This window comes from Siphateles boraxobius, unplaced genomic scaffold, assembly GCF_051911475.1.
Source record: "Siphateles boraxobius isolate OS27281-9 unplaced genomic scaffold, OSU_SipBor_1 11, whole genome shotgun sequence".
Taxonomy (NCBI): Eukaryota; Metazoa; Chordata; class Actinopteri; order Cypriniformes; family Leuciscidae; genus Siphateles; species Siphateles boraxobius.
In genome coordinates this window covers 3261356-3282426 of record NW_027508711.1, presented here as the reverse complement: position 1 = coordinate 3282426, position 21071 = coordinate 3261356, and the positions used below count along the sequence as shown (strand labels likewise).

At 43.0% G+C, this 21071-nt stretch overlaps 3 protein-coding genes across 3 annotated transcripts; 1 reads left to right on the top strand and 2 right to left on the bottom strand.

Moving 5' to 3' along the window:
* Positions 1-2363: 2363 nt before the first annotated feature.
* LOC143698478 (C-C chemokine receptor type 8-like) lies at positions 2364-3242 on the bottom strand. The gene has a single exon (XM_077194207.1). It carries the CDS (start codon positions 3234-3236, stop codon positions 2364-2366), a length of 873 nt encoding a protein of 290 aa, XP_077050322.1. The 5' UTR covers positions 3237-3242.
* A 2651-nt stretch (positions 3243-5893) lies between these two features.
* On the top strand, positions 5894-18979 carry LOC143704262 (uncharacterized). The gene is made up of 3 exons (XM_077197430.1): positions 5894-6706; positions 15206-15304; positions 18587-18979. Exons 1-3 carry the CDS (start codon positions 5894-5896, stop codon positions 18977-18979), a joined length of 1305 nt encoding a protein of 434 aa, XP_077053545.1.
* Positions 18980-19776: 797 nt separating this feature from the next.
* On the bottom strand, positions 19777-20610 carry LOC143704246 (leukotriene B4 receptor 1-like). The gene has a single exon (XM_077197429.1). It carries the CDS (start codon positions 20608-20610, stop codon positions 19777-19779), a length of 834 nt encoding a protein of 277 aa, XP_077053544.1.
* Positions 20611-21071: the final 461 nt, after the last annotated feature.

Genomic DNA, 21071 nt, shown 5'->3' with positions numbered 1-21071 from the left:
CTCGAGGACACTTATGCTTTGAATCTCACAAGATAAGATATCCCCAAAGAATTCCAGCCTGTGTGCAGGCAAATAGAGACATTGGAATGTACCTAAAAGAAAATGGTTAAACATTTACATCAAACATATGATTCAAAGTATGTTTCAGTATTCAAAGAAGGTAAAATTGATTATATGATCATGCATATACTTGATTCATAACTTTACTAAAGAAGGCAAACTCAAAAGAATATATAGATATAATTGAAGAGACAAGGCATTCTGACCCCAAGCCTTCAGTATGGAGGAACTCGACAGGGTTCGGCTAATAAGGGGAACTCACTGGAGCAAGAATTGTGCACGTATCCATTCCCGAGGGGAATAGCGCAGCAAGCTGACAGTTCGAACCGGGCTTACAGTGAAACTGGCTTCATGTGAAGGGAGCCCACGGGAAGCAGCAGTTCGGCATATATAGGCTAGTTTTCCTCTAGTGATCATGATAAGTGTCGCCCAGCCCCCAACTCTATTTGTCATCTGTTCAGCCAGGCACTCTGTGTCAATGCCTAGGAGGGAGCAATACACTCACTTAGGAGGAGCTCACCACCCAGGTGGGCACGTTCAACTTGGGAAACTTTCTTCACCAGATGAAGGCAGTGCCGAATTACCTAATAAACTGTATCTGTATGCCTCACTGTGGGGAAGAGACTGTGATTATTATTTTGTTAAAGGCATCAAGCCTGACTTAAAGGGTCACTCCACCCATTTGCATTAAGATTTCCATTGTTAGAAATCCAGTCATACTATTGAATGGTCGTGCAACACTCTTTCATTTTCCCCTGAGACGAGAGAAATCCTCTATTTACCTTTTTCACTTCCTCCTACAATGACGCAAAAATCGTCATTTTACGTCATTGTAGGAGGAAGTGTAAAAGGGGTGGATTTCTGTGAAGACTACAAGCACTAGTTCCCACCCTTTCAAACCCGCCCATAGGGGGTTGGACCTAATGCGCTAACAGACCTATCACAGATCAGTGCCGGTGCGTTTGATTTCACCGGCAGAAACTTTTTGAAAATATGGACGAAGGTACTGAATACGCAGACGGATGCATTATGGAGGATCTGGATTTTGACGAAGTTATGGTAGAAACGGATGTTCGTGGCTGCCTTTATGAGCCACAGTATAGCGACGAGCAGCTGAGGTCTATGGAGGAACAGGGGGCGACTGAAGCTGCTGTCACCACAGCTGACGAGACGAGGACGAGGAGCCCGCAATGGCTCGAGCTGGGGCAGATTGGAGGTGCCTGTGCTCTCACTGTGCGCCAATGGACACAGAACAAGAGTCTGTCTGCTGCCGAGAATTCCAGCGGTGCTACGGAATCGGAGGATGACACGGACGTGTGTGTTGTTGCTCACCCGAGTTTCGCACCCCATATGGATAGCGGCGTCCTGGAGACCTACTTTAGAATACCTAACGTCAACTGGCAACGTCAGCCAAAGCCTACAGGGTCAAATGGTCGTCTTTCTGTAAAGTAAGTTTATTTTCATTTTGTTAACACGCTAACGTGGCAGGTTCATTGCACAAATATCTTGCAGTTAAGCTAGCTACTGTAGTGGGAGTGGTCTGCGGAGCTGAGCATTGCAATGCACTATGGGGATTGTTGTCTACAATCCACAAGCACTAAAAAGTCATTTTCTGCCTTTTATCGGCCAAGAAGGTCCCAAATTAGAAATTTATGATACTATTCTACTACATATATGACCCACTTTCAATACATATTCATTTCTCCACTGGTGGAATGACCCTTTAAACATTATTTTCCTCACTTTGTAAAACAATATACAGACAAAATATATACTATATAATTAAAAGACATTTATTTTAAAATTTTAAGCGCAACTTTTTAATGAAGCAGCAACATATGATAGATTGGACAGAACAACTAAGGCTATCACTAAACTGCCATTACACAAAAGTATTGTAATATGTAATATGAACAACACAGTTTGTTTGTATATGTATTTTCTGATTAAAAAAAAACATTAAAAAAAGTTTTACACAAACCTTGATTTTAAAACAAAACATGCAAACTTAATTCTATAAACCAATGGATGACTTCACTTATTCTCAGTAACAGATTATATTGTCACAATTTTATTTTCACACAGACAGAGTGTAAATTAAGGCTTGGACACCCTCAGGTTTTAAAAGTGCATATACTTAACAGTCCAAATTGTACAAATAGATGAACATTCAAAAGCTGAACATTAATTCTGACCATTTTGTTTTGGGTTAATTTAGCTAAAATGACCAACTCACTATAATATATTAATTAATAATAGGTTCAATGACAGAATGTTCTGTATAAAACATAAATTTTTTCACTTTATGAAGAACAGAGACAGAAGAGCTCCCCAACCCTGTGCAGATAAAGAACAGGTTGCACAAAACCAGCCAGAATGAAACAACAAGGACCAAGAAACCAGATCAGTGAAACTCTTTGCGGTTCTTGTTGTTGCAGAACAGTCAGGAATCCAGTGATAACAAAAGGTACAAACATGACAACCAAGGTAACAGTAGTTATTAGAATGAGATGAAATGCTCTTTTCTTCATGTGGTTTTCCTCCTCTCTCTCTCTGCCTCTCTCTCCTGGTCCTGACTGTTTCAGAGCTCTGAGAACAGCCACAAGACAAAACAACTGGATGGAAAGGAAGAGGAGGAACTGCAGCGAGAAGAACCATATATATGTCTTCTGATTAGATAATATTTGTATGGTCGTAGCAGCCGAACAGGATCCAAGTGTGGTTATCCAGACCGCAGTGCAGCAGATCACTCTATATCTGAGAGGTTTGTACTTCAGAAAGGTAACAGGATGAACCACTGCCAGGTAACGCTCAACACACATCAGACAATGAAACAGAGGACGACCAGTGATACCTAGTCCTTGTAAAAACGGATATATTAACTCTAGACTTGGTAATATTTGTTTAAGAAAAACAAAAGAGTAAATTATCTCGCAAACTGTGAGATTGACATTGAAGATTTCTGAAGGAATTCTTCTTCTCCGTGCAATAAGCAACAAAACATAGGAGTGAGTAGGAACCCCGAACAGTAGATTAAAGCCAAGCAAACCAATCCTGAAACCCGTCAGTATCAAAGATTCTTGTATTATGGTGGAAGGATGAACCTCAGTTGAGTTGAAGTTCTCAGTGGAGATGTTCATGCTCAGTGCCTCTCTAATCAATAAATGATTGTGCATTTGTAATCTACAAAGGAGACAGAGAGAAAAGTGTCAGACGAGATGATAAAGGGCGATATTGAATGAATAATATCACACTCATTCAGTCACACCCATCTACATTGTGTATATAATGTGTTCATTTGAGAGTATATGTCAGCACATTTTATTCAAGAAAGATGTCAAGGGCTATGATTATGTGTTAGAGGCTCAGGTTCTTAAAAACCCTCATAATTTTATTTTTATTTTACTTCTATTAATGAATTTCACTGTTAAATCTGAATGGTCAAACAAATCAGACTCAGACACATTTTCTCATCAATCTAAACTAAATGAAGTTTTATTAACTAAGTTCGGGAGGAGCACGTTCAGATAATTAACACGACTGGACAGCACTCAGCAATCAATGATAAGAGGGTACATACAGACTCACCAGTCTTACCTCAATCCATTGACAGTTTGCAGCATCCCCCCACCACCCCTTCTCCACACTCCTAGTTCTAAAACACTTACATGCGGGGGGAGTACTCTGGGTTCGGGCTGAATTCCAAGCTCGGAGCCCTCCCTCCGGACAGCACGCCAAATACACATTAAATCTTACTCCCTTAAAATTATATGTAAGTGTGAACTCGTGAATCGAGATTTAAAGAGTGTGTTACCTGCAGTGTGAAGTCACTCAAGACAGCTCTGCACAGTGATTAAAGATATAAGAGCATGGTTATATAAACACTTCACATGTGACATGCAAATTAGCATAAGGCACAAACATAAATATATTAGAATTCCAGAAAAGCCATTCCAACATTTAAAGTGTTTTTTTCCTTTCTGGTAATGTAGTTTTTTTTAAAAACGTTTATTTATATAGCACAATTAAACAACTGTCGCTAACCATATTTGTTGAACAAAAGTTGTAAAAACAACATCAATCAAAACAATAAAATAACATACAAAGACATTTGCATACAGAAAAAAAACAAGCTCAAAAAGACTCATATTATAAGCCTTCTCTAAAATGTATGTTTTGAGTTTTGTCTTAAACAGAGATTCTGTAGCAATTACCCTTATAGATAAAGAATGACTATTCCACAATTTGGGGCCAACTATGGCCAAAAGCCCGGCCTCCCTTTCTTTTTAACCGTGATCTGGGAACCTTCAACATATTCTGATTTGATGACCTTGAACATCTAGCAGAAATGTTAACAGTCACATTTTCAGATAAATAAGAAGGCGCCAACCCATTTAAAACCTTAAAAACAAAGAGTAAAATCTTAAACTCTTTTCTAAAACACACCGGCCACAAAAGCAAAGAGAGCAAGACTGGGTGAGGATGTGCTCATTTTTACATGTGCCAGTGAGAAGTCTAAATATATAAATATTCCAAAACTTTCTGAAAATACAGTATGAGAATTTGAATGCATGTATACAAAATTTGTGGAAAAAGACAATTTTTTTCAAGGTGTTTCCAACTCTAACTTTGAACCAATTCTGTAGATGGTCCGATAAAGCCTATTTGAACAGGAACTGATTTTCACATAAATTTGAAGCAACAACTCTAGGCGACAACATCCATTAGTCAAAAGTCTTGTGGACACATATTTAGTATGTGTTTTGTGGCCTTATTTCAGAAACTTTAATTTTTAGTTTTTTCAAATACAATGAATAAACATTATTCTCTCAAAAATACAAACATGTACATACATGTTGCTCACATATTATGGCAGCCCTGTTTGTGCTGAATAGAGTGAAATTAAAACTTGGCCATTAATATGTTTATAAGCTACTGAAAAAAATCACAAATGTCAGGGTATGTCAAAACATCTCAAGACCCCCAAAACACCTTAGACCCCAGAGGTTGCAGATAACTTGGTTAACTGAGGTTAACTGAAATCAACTTGTATTGACATTTCTAAACATATGTCAGCGCCATTGTTTTGTCTCACACCAGTAATGTTTTTTTTCTTTTCTAAGACACGTTTTTAAAAGCTAATGTCCTAATAATACTAAGGCCTAACCTGGCTTAATCTTAGCCCCGAAACCAGGGCATTGTTTTTTAAAGGTTTTCCAGGAGAGTCTGTTTTCAGAATGCTATTAGTCTTTTTGAGTATTTTGTTTATATATCTTGATTATTTGCATGCCACATGTGAGGTGTTTATGTAACCATGCTATTATATCTTCAGTCATTCTACAGAACAGATGTGCAGGCGTGGATGTCTGGGGTGACGACTTCAGGTAACAAACTCCTTTTGGTTTGTCATTATCTATGGTAAATATTTTAGTATACATTGTGGTTATCCAAGAGTTTTAAGGTAGTTTAGATTTGGACTAGTTAAGATGTGTCTGCTTGATTTGCTTGGTTTGGTGATTTGTTTCACCATTCAGAATTAACACATTATTGAAATGCCTTCATTAATGCATTAATATTGGGAATAGAGATATTTCTTAAATAAAATGTACTGATATTGTAATCTTCTTGTACACTAATTGTATACACAAACTCATGATGATGGGTGTGATTGAATTACTGTGATATGATTCATTCAGTCACACCCTTTATCATCTCATCTATATAGTTATAGTTTATAGTTAGTTTGATAGTAACAGAACTATTATAGTTTTCTCTGTGTCTCCTCTGTAGATTGCAATTGCATGATTATTTATTGATTAGAGAGGCACTGAGCATGAACATCTCCACTGAGAATTTCAACTCAACTGAGGTTCATCCTTCCACCATAATACAAGGACCTTTGATACTGATGGGTTTCAGGACTGGTTTGCTATGTTTTTGTCTACTGTTCGGGGTTCCTACTCACTCCTATGTTTTGTGGCTTATTGCACGAGGAAAAAGAATTCCTTTAGAAATCTTCAATGTCAATCTCACAGTTTGTGAGATCATTTATTGTCTGATTTTTTTAATTTATATTTTTCAAATATTCCTAAATGTAGAGATAGTACAACATTTTTTGCAAGGAATAGGCATCACTGGTCGTCCTCTGTTTCAGTGTCTAATGTGTATGGAGCGCTACCTTGCAGTGGTTCATCCTGTAACCTTTCTGAAGTTCAAACCTCTCAGATATAGAGTGATCTGCTGCACTGCGGTCTGGATAACCACACTTGGATCCTGTTTGGTCTCCCTGATCATACTAACATTATCTAATCTGAAGGCATTTACATGGTTCTTCTCGCTGCAGTTCCTAATCTATATCTCCATCCAGTTGTTTTGTCTTGTAACTGTTCTCAGAGCTCTGAAACAGTCAGGACCAGGAGGGAAAGGGGGGGGGAGAGAGGAGGAAAACCACATGAAGAGAAAAGCATTTCATCTCATTCTAATAACTACTGTTACCTTGGTTGTCATGTTTGCACCTTTTATTTTCACTGGTTTCCTCACTATTCTGCAACAGCAAAAACAGCAAGGAGTTTCACTGATCTGGTTTCTTAGTCTTAGTTGTTTCATTCTGGCTGGATTTGTGCAACCTGTTCTTTATCTGCACAGGGTTGGCAAACTCTTCTGCCTCTGTTTTTCATAAAATGAACGTTTTAGACAGGACATACAGTAACTAAAGTTAAACCTGTTATTAATTCATATAGGCTTTAGTGAGTTGGTCAGTTTAGCTAAATAAACCCACAACAAAATGGTCAGAATAAATGTTCAGCCCATGAATGTTCGTGTATTTGTAGAATTTGGACTGTTAAAGGGATAGTTCACCCAAAAATGAAAATTCTGTCAGTAATTACTCACCCTCTTATTGTTCCAACCCCGTAAGACTTTCGTTCATCTTCGGAACACGAATTAAGATATTTTTGATTAAATCTGAGAGCTGGATCACTCCTCCATACTAGTCCATAGGCTTCTAAGGGATTGAAACTTGCCGGCCCCGAACAGTTATTAAATACATTGTTAAAATAGTCCAATTGACTACAGTGGCTCAATCTTAAGTTTATCAAGCGACGAGAATACTTTTTGTGTGCAAAAATAACAAAAATAACAAAAATAACAAAAATTAACTTTATTTCAACTATCAATTTCCTTCTCTGTGGGCCTCGAGTCAGTTCACTAGTGTAATAGCGTAATACTTCTGTGTTGTACGTCACACGCATCACACACATGACCAGTGTCGGCCAATAGTGAACCTACGTGTCACGTAGCACTACGCTAATACACTACATGGACTGACTAGATGCCCACAGAGAAGGAAATGAATAGTTGGAATAAAGGCGTTATTTTGGTTATTTTTGCGCACAAAAAGTATTCTCTTCGCTTGCTAAATTTAAGATTGAGCCACTGTAGTCACTAGTTATGGACTATTTTAACCATGTCTTTAATAACTTTTCGGGCCGGCAAGTTTCATTCCCTTATAAGCCAATGGAGGAGTGATCCAGCTCTCATTTAATCAAAAATATCTTAAGTGTTCCGAAGATGAACGAAGGTCTTACGGGGTTAGAACAACATGAGGGTGAGTAATTACTGACAGAATTTTTATTTTTGGGTGAACTATCCCTTTAACACTGTTGATTCAAGTCACACATTTAAGCTTTTCAAAAGCCATAGTGTATATTACAGTCTCCAGTCTCACGGCATCCCAGACTTCAACATTTTATAATTCAAAATAGCTGAATAACTAACCATCTGAGATTTCGGTATAGAGATAAAAGTTAGGATCATAATTTTCAAGAATATTACAGCACAATCAGTGTATAGCACTGTTTGTTTTTGGTATCTGATAGAGCTTTTGGACTTGGAAACAGTGACGTCAGATGTAACAAGCGGACTGAAACACAAATGTTTTAAAGTTAAGTGAAGATGGACATTTTTAATTAGTCAAAATTAGATTAGAAAAAAAAGATTTATTACATGGAACACATGTGTTTCTATGCATTTTGTTGAGATGTCTTTTCTTGTATAGCCTAATTGTATATACAGTACATGGTTGATAATTCATGTTGCTTATGTATTATACTGTTTTTGTTTTGTGTATTCATTGATATTAATCTATTAGCTTTTCTTTCCCAAGTGCATGAAAGTGTATGTATTAAAATGGATCTAAACTATGTAATAAACAATTCTTATTTTGTATTTGGTTCTGTTTGTTTAATATAATAGAAGTTAATGGTAACCATAGTAACAACATGAAATTAAATAAAACAAATTGAAATTGGGTTCCTGGAGGCACCCAAAGCGGTCCACACAGTACCTTTCCTCAGAAAACCGCCCCTTTTTAAAGGGTGCCTAGAGGATCTATAGACGGTTCCGCCAGTGTGGCAAAGTGAAGAACCCCAAAAGGTTCCTCCAGGCACCTTTTATTTTTACAGTGTGGGATGCAAAGGAGCAACAGGTATACACTGTAAAAATAAAATGTGCCTGGAGGAACCTTTTGGGGTTCCCTTTCAGTCGATAACGTCAGACGTAGTCGACGTCGACTGAATTGGGATCACGCTAGGGAGCCTATCATCTTCGATTACTATTGAACGAGCCAATGGAATTTGGCATGCGTGATTTGCATCACACACTCCGCCCCCGCGGCGCGGGTATAAATACGGAAGTGGATGCACGCAGTAGTTGCCTTTCGCTTTGGAGCCGTTCGTCTTTGATGTCTCTGAAGAGTGCTGATGTATTCAACGAGCGAGTGTGTCGGTGTTCTTACGGGAAGACCTCTCCAGTGTTGGTGTTCTACAGCGTGGTGCAGCGGTGATCGCGAGCTTCTCAGCTCTCAACTGCTGTTTTAACAGCATCAAATTTCTATTGTTTGTTTGTGTGTTGACGTTTGGTTAGAGGGCGAGAAGTGAGTGCTTTCACTGTTGGTTGAAAGACTATTCAGTGTTTGCCGCGGTCATTCCCTGTGTGCTCCGGCACTGGTGACGGTCCCATTTCCTAAAAGAGCAACACGGGTGTGAGTGCGTCTTTTTCAAGATGCCATTCCATCCGTGCGTTTCTGGTTGCGGTCTGGCACTATCCCCCTCTGACGGTCACGAAAGTTGTGTCGCATGTTTGGGCTTACAGCATGCCGAGGCAGCTTTCGTGGATGAGTCATGTTCTCACTGCGGGAACATGACCATCTCGGTGTTGAGATCTAGACTCGCTTTCGTCAAAAGCGTTGGTGCAGTCCCCACCTCTGGGCCCCGCCCTTGTTCTTCCTCTGGGTTACCTTCCCAGAGAAAGACTGGGGTGCCGTCCAAGCTGGGTGATCTGAGGATCACAGTGAGGGGTAATCTGCCCGGCCAGGCCCCGTGGGTCCCTCACTCCTCTTTCACACTGCAACCGGTGGAGCTCCCCATTGATCCCGCTGGTCCCTCTGTAATGGACAGGCCAGCCGTGTCATTTGGGGCCCCTCCAGGGGATACGATGTCGATCGCGGCATCGGAGGGGGAGCTGAACTCTGGAGATGACGACTCGGCTGCACTGCCTCCCTCCGGGAGACCAGTGTTGCCCGAGCCAGATCCAGAAATGTCAGCTATGCTGAAAAAGGCCGCCGAGGCGGTAGGGCTCGTGTGGAACCCTCCACCGTGTCCCGAGCCGTCTCGGTTGGATGATTGGTATATCGGGGCGGGCCGTACTGGTTCTCAGTCCGCCGCCCCGGTTCCTTTCTTTCCTGAAGTGCATGAGGAGCTTACGAGGGCATGGACGGCACCTATCTCTGCCAGAAACCGCCTGAGTAGCTCCTCCCCCCTCACTACCCTTGATGGGGGAGCGGTGAAGGGTTACGAGGCTATCCCTCCGGTGGAGCGGGCCGTTGCGATGCAGTTATGCCCAACGGCGGCCGCTTCCTGGAGAGGTGATCCTCGTCACCCCTCTAAAGCCTGTAAGTTCTCGTCCGCTCTTACGGGCAAGGCTTACAAAGCTAGTGGGCAAGCCGCTTCGGTTCGGCGATGTCCACACTTGTGGTCCAGGAGCGCCATCTCTGGCTCAACCTGGCCAATATGAGCGAAGCGGACAAGGTTCGGTTCCTGGACTCTCCCATTTCCCAGGTTGGGTTATTCAGCGACGCTGTGGAGAACTTTGCCCAACAGTTCTCTACAGCTCAGAAACAGACGGAGGCCATCCGGCACATCCTGCCTCGGAGGGACGCTGCTGCCTTCACCCGCCCGCCGAGGTCAGATCCTCCGCCTGTTCGTCGCCGAGGGCGTCCGCCCGCAGCCGCCTCAGCTCCCGCCGGACCATCGCAGCAGCCTTCACCCAGGTACCGGCGTGGAGCCGGCCGCGGAAGGGGCGCCCAGCCTGCTCCAGGCGCTGCCAAGCCAGGTGGTAAGCATCAGCGCAAAAGGAAACGCTGAACCTGGACGGGCTCTCAGGGATGGAGGAGTTGCTCGTGGAGTGGTCGCTGATCCACTCCCTCTGGCTGGTTGGAGGGCCGGCTGGAGTTTTTTGTTATGTGTGTGTCTGTTCCGCCGCTGGCCCCTATAAAAATGGGGTCAGCGGTACCCACATATTCAGAAAAAGAGCAAATTTTATGTTCCTGAGTCCCAAGTGGACCAGTCTGGCGGTGTGACCCTGTAATAGCCTTACATCCCCCAGCTTCCCTTGGTCGCCAACAGGCAGCTTGGGGCGTTCGAGGACCCGGTCATCCGCCTTCTCACGTCCCCCTGCCGCTAGTGGAGACAGGTAAGTGTTGCACTGCACACTAACACCACTATCTCTACTTTGCTGCCCCACCCCAGGCTCGGCTACCCCGCTCAAGTCAGTGATAATCATCACATTAGGTGTTGAGCAGACGTGCTCCTGAAAATTCAGTGATATTCATCGCACCGAGTGTGGAGCAGTGCTCCTGACTTGTGCGTGCTTATCTTATCCTGCTGGCGAAGGATTTGATATAGCCGCTCCTCCAGCCGGTACGAGGGCCAGTTGGGAACTTGTTCTTCGTGCTACTAGGTGTGGGTCGTGACCATCTTGGCCCAAGATTGGTCTGCAGCTCCGACCTGAAAGACATGTGCTTTAGATCTCTACCTTCCGCACCGCAGGCCATCCTGTGTGTGGCGTGTAAGAAAAAAAGGGTGGAGTATCAGTACAGTGTCCTTCCCCTCGAGTGTTCCAGAGCCCGTGGGGTCTTCAGGTCAACTGGAAGAGAGTAATCTCGCCCACGGGCTGAGTATCTCTTTTTCAGTTTTGGAGAGGGACTCGGTCTAACACGTCTCTCCAATGAGAATGTGTTCAGCTGGTGTTGAAGTGAGAAAGGGTCCCACTGAAAGAACTTTCAGAGGCTCCTGGGGTATATGGTAGTCGCAGCGTTTGGCTTCCTCCATATGTGACCGCTTCAGCGCTAGCTTCATGTTCGAGTCCCGAGGTGACCGTGGCAGAGCAGCTCACCCTGTGTGACTATAGTTCATACCGGTCTGCTGCCAAACCCTCTTCAACAGAGGGGCCATGTACAAAGGGTGTGTTCTAACGGGGGCCTGGGCGACCCCCGACTACACGGGCATTCGTGCCTCGAGTTGTTAGACATTGCGACCGTTGTGCAAGCTTCCCCTGCATGTCACAACTCACCCGTCACCTCCTCCTTGGAGTCAGAAGCTTCTGAGGACGCTTTGTTCCACTCCTCCTGCTTTACTCAATCGTGCCGCCATCGAGCCTCACGACAGTTATAGCCAGGGCAAGTGGAGACTCCATCCCCTGGGTCCAGCTGGGTCATGAGCATTCCGGGGCCGCTCAGTTGCCCCCCGGTTTCATCTTTCCGCCAGTGTTTGTCTAAACCGAGCGGACTACCCTTGGACAAACACTGGGTCTCAGCTGCCCCAGGGGCCCGCAGAAATGCGTTTAACCCCAGTGAGCCTTCTAAAAGTGACTGCGACTCATGGTCGCCTTGCGCCTGCTCAAGTCAGTGAAATCATCACACTTCATGTTGAGCAGAACTGCTCATGAAACTCAGTGAAGTTCATCTCACTCAGGTGTTGAGCAGCAATGCTCCTGTAGCTCAGTGAGTTCATCACACTCAGGTGTTGAGCAGAAATGCTCCTGTAGCTCAGTGAATTCGTCACACGCAGTGCTGAGCAGAAATGCTCCTGGTGCTCAGTGAAGTTCTTCACACTCAAGTGTTGAGCAGAAATGCTCCTGAAGCTCAGTGAGTCTATCACACTCCGGTGTTGAGCAGGAATGCTCCTGAAGCTCAGTGAACTTGAAACACTCAAGTGCTGAGCAGAAATGCTCCTGGTGCTCAGTGAAGTTCTTCGCACTCAAGTGTTGAGCAGAAATGCTCCTGAAGCTCAGTGAGTTTATCACACTCAGGTGTTGAGCAGGAATGCTCCTGAAGCTCAGTGAACTTGTCACACTCAAGTGCTGAGCAGAAGATGCTCCTGAAGCCCAGTGATCTTCACATGTTGTGTTGAGCAACGTTCCTGTCTTTTTGCGCCCGTCGCTTGCACCTACGTGCTAAGTCAGGAGAGGAACAGGTCTTCATAGTTGCCCCTTTTGGCCCAACTAGACCTGGTTCCCATTGACAGCCTTCCTGACTTCCCCTGAAAACTCTTTCAGGGACAGGGCACGATGGCACCCGCGTTCTTCCCCCTGGAAAGTCCGGGCGGTCTTACATCTGAACGCGGAGGTTCAGGTGGCTATCACAGGGACATGTGATAGTTACCATCACTTCTGCGAGCACCCCCTAGAAATGGGTAGCGTGCTTACGCCTTTAGAAGTGGAACCTAGTCGTTGAGTGCGTCTTCTCTCCAGAGGAGATCCTGAAAGCTTTCGATCACTTCAGTGCTCTCTTTCTTGCAAAATGGGTTGCAGTAGGCTGTTTTCCTTCACCCTCAAAATGATGTTGCCTCGGTGTTTAAACGACGCTCATCGTGTTGCAGAAGTGTGCAGAAGCACGTTCTGATCGTCAGGTTCCTGAGGAGCAAGGTCTTGTAAATCCTTGTGTCCCTCTTTATCCTCTTGGGCCTTGTCCCTGGTGCGACTGCACTGCAGAGACCGCCCCTGAGCCACTGCAGGCAGTGAGTTAAAAATTCTGTTATATCAGTTCTCCTGCTCGCGTGGTCTCTACTAGAGGGTAGGGACTTGCTCGCTTTCGGTCAACGTATTGTGCCTGGAGTCTGGGCCGGCTAACTCTCACAAGCTGAGACCCCGGCTCGGATTGTGCCCAAGGTTCCTACCTCTCCCGTAATAAGAGCAGGTGGTGAGCCTGCAAGCGCTGCCCTGGAGGAGGCAGATCCAGCCCTGGCTTCTCTGTCCGTTCGCTTGGACGTGTACAGAACGCAAGCCATAGACCTCAGACCAGCTCTTCAAATATCTGTTGGAATTCAGCAGAGAGGGAAGGCTGTTTCCATGCAAAGTTGCACTTAGTGCTTGCCTTCATTTCGGTAAACATCCGAGATGCAACATGTCCACTTAGGTGCTGAGCTCCTCTATGATGAGTGTAAAGTGCTCCGCCTGGGCGTTGACGATATGCTTTGCTAAACAGATTCTAGAGTTGGGGGCTGGACGACACCTAGTTGAACCGCTGCTTCCCGTGGGCTCCCTTCTCATGAAGCCAGTTTCACCGTGAGCCCGGTTCAAGTGTCGGCTTGCTGCGCCATTCCCCTCCTATGGACTGGATACGTGCGCCTTTCTACTCCAGTTGAGTTCCCTTAAATTGAACCCTGTTGAGTTCCTCCACACCCCTCCGACGTCGGACGTGCGGAACGTCTGGTGTTAGGCCTACCACTCGAAAGCAGTGTGGAACCTGTGTTAGGCTGGGTCCATATGTTGCGGTCCCTACGGCGACCCCATATGTGTATTCTTCCACGATACGGCTCCCTGCGGCGAGCCCGTGTCTTCCCTCAGCAGAGTCTCTCTGCCGTCACTGTCCGGTGTGTGTCTCCCCCGTCTTAGGCTGGAGCCACCCCAGTGACATTCCATATGTTAGACTGCCCGGTTTCCGCCCAGTTCATATGTGTATTCTCCACGTTACCTCCCTCTGGGTTGGATGTGGCTTCCGCAGCGTCCCTTCCTTCCAATGTACAGGGAACGCTTTCCCAGTGGTCCTGTAGGAACAGCAGTGACTTCCCTGGCCTAAGCCCTGTCCTTCCCCGCCTTGAATTTGCGGGGGCATCAGGAGGCTTTGGTTTAGGCACTGGAAGGTGGCAGCGTTAGTGGCGTGTTCAAAGGGTGATCCCAATTCAGTCGACGTCGACTACGTCTGACGTTATCGACTGAAAGGGAACGTCCTGGTTGCGTATGCAACCCACCGTTCCCTGAAGGAGGGAACGGTGGACGTAGTCCCCTTGCCACTACCGCTGGACCACCGCTGACCCCGGGTTACTCTCGGCTCCTCAGCGAAAAGCAACTACTGCGTGCATCCACTTCCATATTTATACCCGCGCCGCGGGGCGGAGTGTGTGATGCAAATCACGCACGCCAAATTCCATTGGCTCGTTCAATAGTAATCGAATATGATAGGCTCCCTAGCGTGATCCCAATTCAGTCGACGTCGACTACGTCCTCCGTTCCCTCCTTCAGGGTAGTGACGTACTTCACTATGCCACACCAAACCACTGAAATTGTTTATTTATATTTGTATGTATATATTTACCAAATTTTTATACAAGAAGAAATCTTATTAGGCTCTTTTAAGAGGATCAAATTACATTTTATTATCTGTTGATACTGGGAACTAGTACTTCTGCTATTGGATTTGAGTGCAGCCTTTACGGCTAATCATGATATCCTTATTTCTTGTCTTGAACATTGTGTGGGTATTAATAGAGGTATGCAATTTCGAATGCAGCCATACAACTTATATTTTTTTGCTGACATATAATACATATTTTGTAAGCCTACATACTCAGAGATTATGCAATTTCAGATGCATCCGCAGTGATGGGAAGTCTGATTCATTTAGTTCATTCAAATGCTTTAAAGAACCGGTTCATAAAACTCAGTATTTTTACATCATCACATATCAAAGCAATTCTAACTTCCTGGCATTAGGAGAGTTCATTCAAAGGTGAGGATCACTATTGCAGTCTTGTGGACTTACAACCTTAATTCCACAAGACTGTAAGTTGTCCCATTTGTCCCATTTTAGGTTTCAGAAGTGCCCATACTGAAGCGAATTCCACAGCAGACTTCTGCCCAACAGTCAAAGTGGCATTGCATCACGAAAGTGTGGACTTGGAGGAAGATAGTGAGGGCTTATGTTTCCATTTGGGACAAGGCCTATGCCCACATTCCGAAGGGCAGAGCCTATTTACATTAATGCAAATCATCTTGTGGGATAGGATGATAAATAAAAAAAAAGGTTTCAGACATTATGCAAATAAATGTAAAAACGGGACTGAATCAATACAAAAACAACAAAAACTGACTTCACTTTAATGTGATTTATCTTTAACTTAAACAAGTACACCAAAATATTACATTAAATTACAAAATATGAGAATACCAATTCAAAAAGTTCATAAACAGCTGCCTCACTAAAGGTTCATACATTAAGTAATAATAAATAATAAAACAGAAAAGAAGTTTACACAAACAAAAATAATTTTAAATTATAACAAATGCAACCCAATACCCATAAATCATAAACCACCTTAATTTATCTGCAATGACAGACTTTACACATTTCTTTTAAGAAAGCTTGAACACCACAGTGTTGAATACATTTAGATTCTACAAATTTCATAATTCATGTATTTGTTCTGATCACCTTTTATGAGGTTATTTTTCTGTTATGATCAGCTGGCTCTACATATACAGTATACACAGCAGCACATTAGTGTGTATATAAATTACTAATAGATTCAGTGACTGAATGTGTCTGAAACATCTGCTTTGACAAGAACAGAGGCAGAAGAGTTTCCCAACCCTGTGCAGATAAAGAACAGGTTGCACAAAACCAGCCAGAATGAAACAAATAAGAGTTATAATTTATAGTTAAATTGCATGTAATTAGGCATAATTTACTGTTATTACTATGGTAATTACATGTAACATATGTAACAAGGACACTGTAAAATAAAGTGTTACCATTATTACTATAGTAACCATACATGTAACATACTCTATGTAACAATGACACTGGAAAAAAAGGTGTTACCTTTACTTTTACAGAAGGTTAAAAAAGGCATACATAATGTCATGCCTATGCATTTTTATTTAAATGAAATTGAAAATGTTTTTTGATACTGTGCCGATGCTATGCTTATTTACTGATAGGGATATAGTCTTTCTTAGTTATAGTTAGATATAGATATAGTTAGATACTTAGATATAGTTCCCTATCAGTTGCTCACGCTCAACGTTATGTCAACGTGACAACGTAATTGGGATCACTTCAGGGAGCCCTATCTTTGAGTGCCTACAGAACTAGCCAATGAACATTGGCGTGCGTGAATCGCGTCACGCACCCCGCCCCTGCAGCGTGGGTATAAACAGGAAGCGGGCGCACGCACACATTGTCTTTCACTTCGGAGCCGAGAGGTTATTTGACTTCCCGAGTGCTGCAAGAAGAGACTCTGCAGGTTGTAAAACTCATCTCAACTCTGTTCCATCGTTGGTTTGAGGGCAAGATCAGCGGTGGCCACGAGTATTACAGCTCACAACTGCTGTTTTCACAGCATTACACTGTGTATGTGTGTCGGTTCGGTGGGCGTTCCTGAGTTTATACTCATTATAGCCGCGGCTTCCCCTGGGTGCCTAAGCGCGGAAAGAGTTTTATTTTCTCTTTTTTGTTTTCAACTTTTTTGCGTCCTTTTCAGGATGTCATTCCACTTGTGCGTTTCTGGATGGGGTCGTTCCCTGGCGCCAGCCGATGGCCACAATAGTTGCCTCTCGTGTTTGGGCATTCAGTGCGCAGAGGCAGCTTTTGTGAATAGTTCATGTTCCCCTTGCGGGAATGTGACTATGGCACTGTTAAGATCAAGACTCACTTACCTCAAGGGAGGTACAGTCCCCTCGCCTATGCCCCGATCTAGTGCTTATTCTGGACCTCAGAATAGGCCTACTTCGGCACTTAGCCAGGGTGATCTGAGGTTTACCGTGAGGGCTCCCCCTCTGAGGCAATCTCCGTGGACCCCTCACGCCTCACAAACGCTGCCACCGGCGGAGCCTCCAAAGGAGCATGCTGGTCCTTCTCATTGATGACCAGTCATGTCTTTTGGGGCTCTTCCTGACTATCAGATGTCAGTCACAGTCGAAGGGGGAGCTTCTGTCCTCTGGAGATGAGGATTCGGCTGCGTTACTGCCTTCGGGGAGTGTAGTGCTGCCCAAGTCCGATCCAGAAAGTGGCGGCTATGCTTTCCCGGGCCGCTAATCCTCCATCATCTTCCGAACCTTCTCAGTAGGATGACTGGTTTCTCGGGGCAGCCGTGCTCAGGGCCGTATTAAGACAGTGTGGTGCCTATACACTATACCTCAAAAGGACCCCTCCAAAGAGCTGGAGAAACTTAAATTCAGCCATGAGTCAGACATATTATGGCCTCCGTAGTGTTATAGCTAATAATTTTACCTGTGCAGTTTAAAAAAAAAAATTAAGTCGAATTTCTATAACTCTGCGTGTTGAACTGATAATCACTCTTTTGTGTTTTAAACACAATCTACATACTACAGACAACTTCATTATAAAGAAAAACAACAAATCAAAAAAAATATATAATCATAATCTATGACAACTTCTATTGTAAACTAGATTAGAGGGTAACTCAGCAGTAAAATTTAGAAAAATCACAAGTGCATAATAATTGTATAAAATCTGAACATTTTGTGAAAAAAACATTATTTAGTGGGAAACAAATAAGAGACAATAAGTGTAGCACTAAATCTGGTAAAACGTTTTCATGTATGAAGTTTAGCAGAACTCCTTCTTCCTTGATTTTGCGCAAGCAAAGGTGTCAACTACATCCCAAAAGTCAATTTCTTTGTTACCGTCTCCACAGTTAGCTCCGGCTTCGTCAGACTCAGCGCTGCTAGTGATCGCAATTCCTGTGATGTTCGCACAAAAAAATTGTGATGTTCTCACAAACAAAACTTTCGATCCCTGGAACATTTTGAATTGTAACTAAACGTCTTGCATCCTTGTCTTTCTTTAACTTTCTTTTTGCAAAACCACTCAATTGAGTCTGTCCATTTTGGATTTAGATTCATTTTCTGTAGCTGTTAAAAAATGACACTTGCGTACTTTTTGTGGACCAACTCAACTCTGACAGATTGGGGAGGGGGGAGTGATAGTGGTCATGTAATCTTTATTTATTTATAATGTATTATTATTATTATTGTTAAATTAGTGTTCATAAACGAGACATGTGTGGTCTTTTAAGAATTTCAAGTTAATAATACAACATTTTACGAAAAATATGTTTAAGGCTTGTGTCATGTGAGGCCCCCCTAGTGGTTGTGAATGGTGGGTGCCCCTGGGCACTGGGCCAAGTGCCCTTATGGATAATCCGGCTCTGGCCGTGCTGGTTCTCAGCGCGCCGCCCCGGTGCCATTCTTCCTGGAGGTGCATGAGGAGCTCAATAGGACATGGACTGCACCGTATAGTGCCAGAAGCCGTCCTTGTGGCTCCATCCTCCTTGCCACCCTTGATGGCGGAGCGGCTAAGGGGTATGTGGATGTCCCGCCAGTGAAGCGTGCCATTGCGATGCAACTGTGTCCAGCGTCCGCTTCCTCCTGGCGGTGCAATCCACGACTCCAGTCCAAGGCATGTAAGTTTTTTTCCAGTCTCACGGCGAAGGCTTACAGAGCCTGTGGACAGGCTGCTTCTGCCCTCCATGCCATGGCGCTTCTGCAGGTCCACCAGGCTCAGGCGCTCCTGGACATGCACGAGGGTGGTTCTGACCCGGGAGCTCCGTGCGGCAACTGACCTCGGGCAACAAAGGAAACCGCACGTTCCGTTGGTCAGGTGATGTCCACATTTGGCTCAACCTGGCAGATATGAGGGACACCGATAAATATTGAGTTGAGTTATTCAGCATCGCAGTCGAGATCAGCTTTTATTTTTACATCATCACATCTTTACGCGAGTAAAACATTCCGTCGTCTTATATTCCCTTACATTGTTTTAAATCGAAGTGGTTACTTATAAAGGAACAATTTTTTTTTTATTGAGGATCTCTATGGCCTATACTCGCTAAGAAGGGCACTTTGGGGGTGTGGGGAAATACAGTCTTATATGTTGCCATTTATCACTGCTATATTAATTTTTGAATCAGAATATTGTCGTAATAACAAAACCAAAATGCATACTGGCTGTTAAGAATGATTTCAATCTTGTCCTCACTCTGCATTTGGCTTATGGTTAAACAAAAAACTATTTTAATGTTGGGTTTAAATTTCCACACACATAATTCCCACATAACATTAATAAGTGGTTAACATTTAGTTTTATTAATGCATATGGAAGAACTTGAAATAAAAAAAAGTTAGTGTCAGAAATTATAAATGAAATAGACCACCAAACAAATAACATCACAAACTATAATTAAATGACATAAACTGCTTCTCTTAATAAATTCTCTTCTCTATTTTATGTATATAGGCGCTGCACACATTGTTATAACCTTTAAATAAAACATAGGCCTGACTGCAGATCATAACAAACGTGCTTGTTCATAATATTTAAAATAATATTTAGTAACAAAAAATATCATAATTATGGCTTTATGGAGAACAAAGGCAGGATAGTTTTCCAAACCGGTAAAGATAAAGAACAGGCTGTAAAAAACCAGCCAGTGCAAAAAAAAAGAAACCAATATTCCATAGTATTTGAATAAACATTTGGGCCACAAGGGTAAATAAGCCAGCGATAACAAATGGGAGATAAATTACAAACATGTTCAGAGTAATTATTAGAATGAGATAAAATGCTCGTCTTTTAACTTGATTTTCCTCCTCTTTTTCTCTCCCTTTCTCTCCTGGTCCTGACTGCTTCAGAGCTCTGAGAACAGTCAAACAGCAGAACAACTGGATGGAGATATATAATAGAAGCTGCATCAAGAAGAACCACGTGTATGTATACAAGTTAGATAACATTGTGATCATGCAGACTGAACAGGAGCCAAAAGTGACTATCCAAACAGCAAAGGAGCAAACCACTTTATATCTGAGAGGTTTGAACTTCAGAAAGGTTACAGGACGAACCACTGCCAGGTAACGCTCAAAAGAGATCATACACTGAAACAGAGGTCGACCAGTGATGCCTAGTCCTACAAAAAATATTGCTAATGGCGAAATACTTGGAAACCAGTTTGACAGTATGAAGAACAAACAATTCAGACAGGTACCAATCTCACAAACAGAGAGACTGAGGTTGAAGAACTCTGACGCAACTCCACTTCCTTTTCCTGTGACGATGAGCCATATAATGCAGGAGTGTGTAGGAAGACCAACCAGGAAATTAAAACTGTACAAAACAATTTCCATAATGTTAAGTGATTGTTGAGTTGTGGAGTTCATAGATGCTGCAGATGTGAAGTTCACTGTCAAGTTATTCATCTCCTTTCGTTTATTTTCTCAGATTAGAAGCTTGTATAACATCAGAAATAAAACTGTGACCTATGGGAAGAGAACATTATTGTACATTAACTATTTTGTACTGCAAACAACATAAGTCTACATCTCAATAGTAAATTACTTAAAACTGGGATTCTGCACTCTTAATAATAAAGCTTCTTTATGGGCATTGATGGTTCCATGAAAAACCTTTAACATCCATGGAACCAAAAAGAGGTACTTTATTTTGGAAAAATGTTCTTTAGATTTTTAAAATTTTCTTCACACAAAGAGAAATTTTCTTTGAGTAAAAAAATTCTATTGGCATCTAATTATTAATTATCCTAATTATTCTATGGCATCATTTTTGGAACATTTATTTTTAATAGTGCACGTTAGACTTTGTTTGCATAGTAAAACAAATTATTTTCTGTCATATTTCATTCGGATTCATCCCTTCGAAA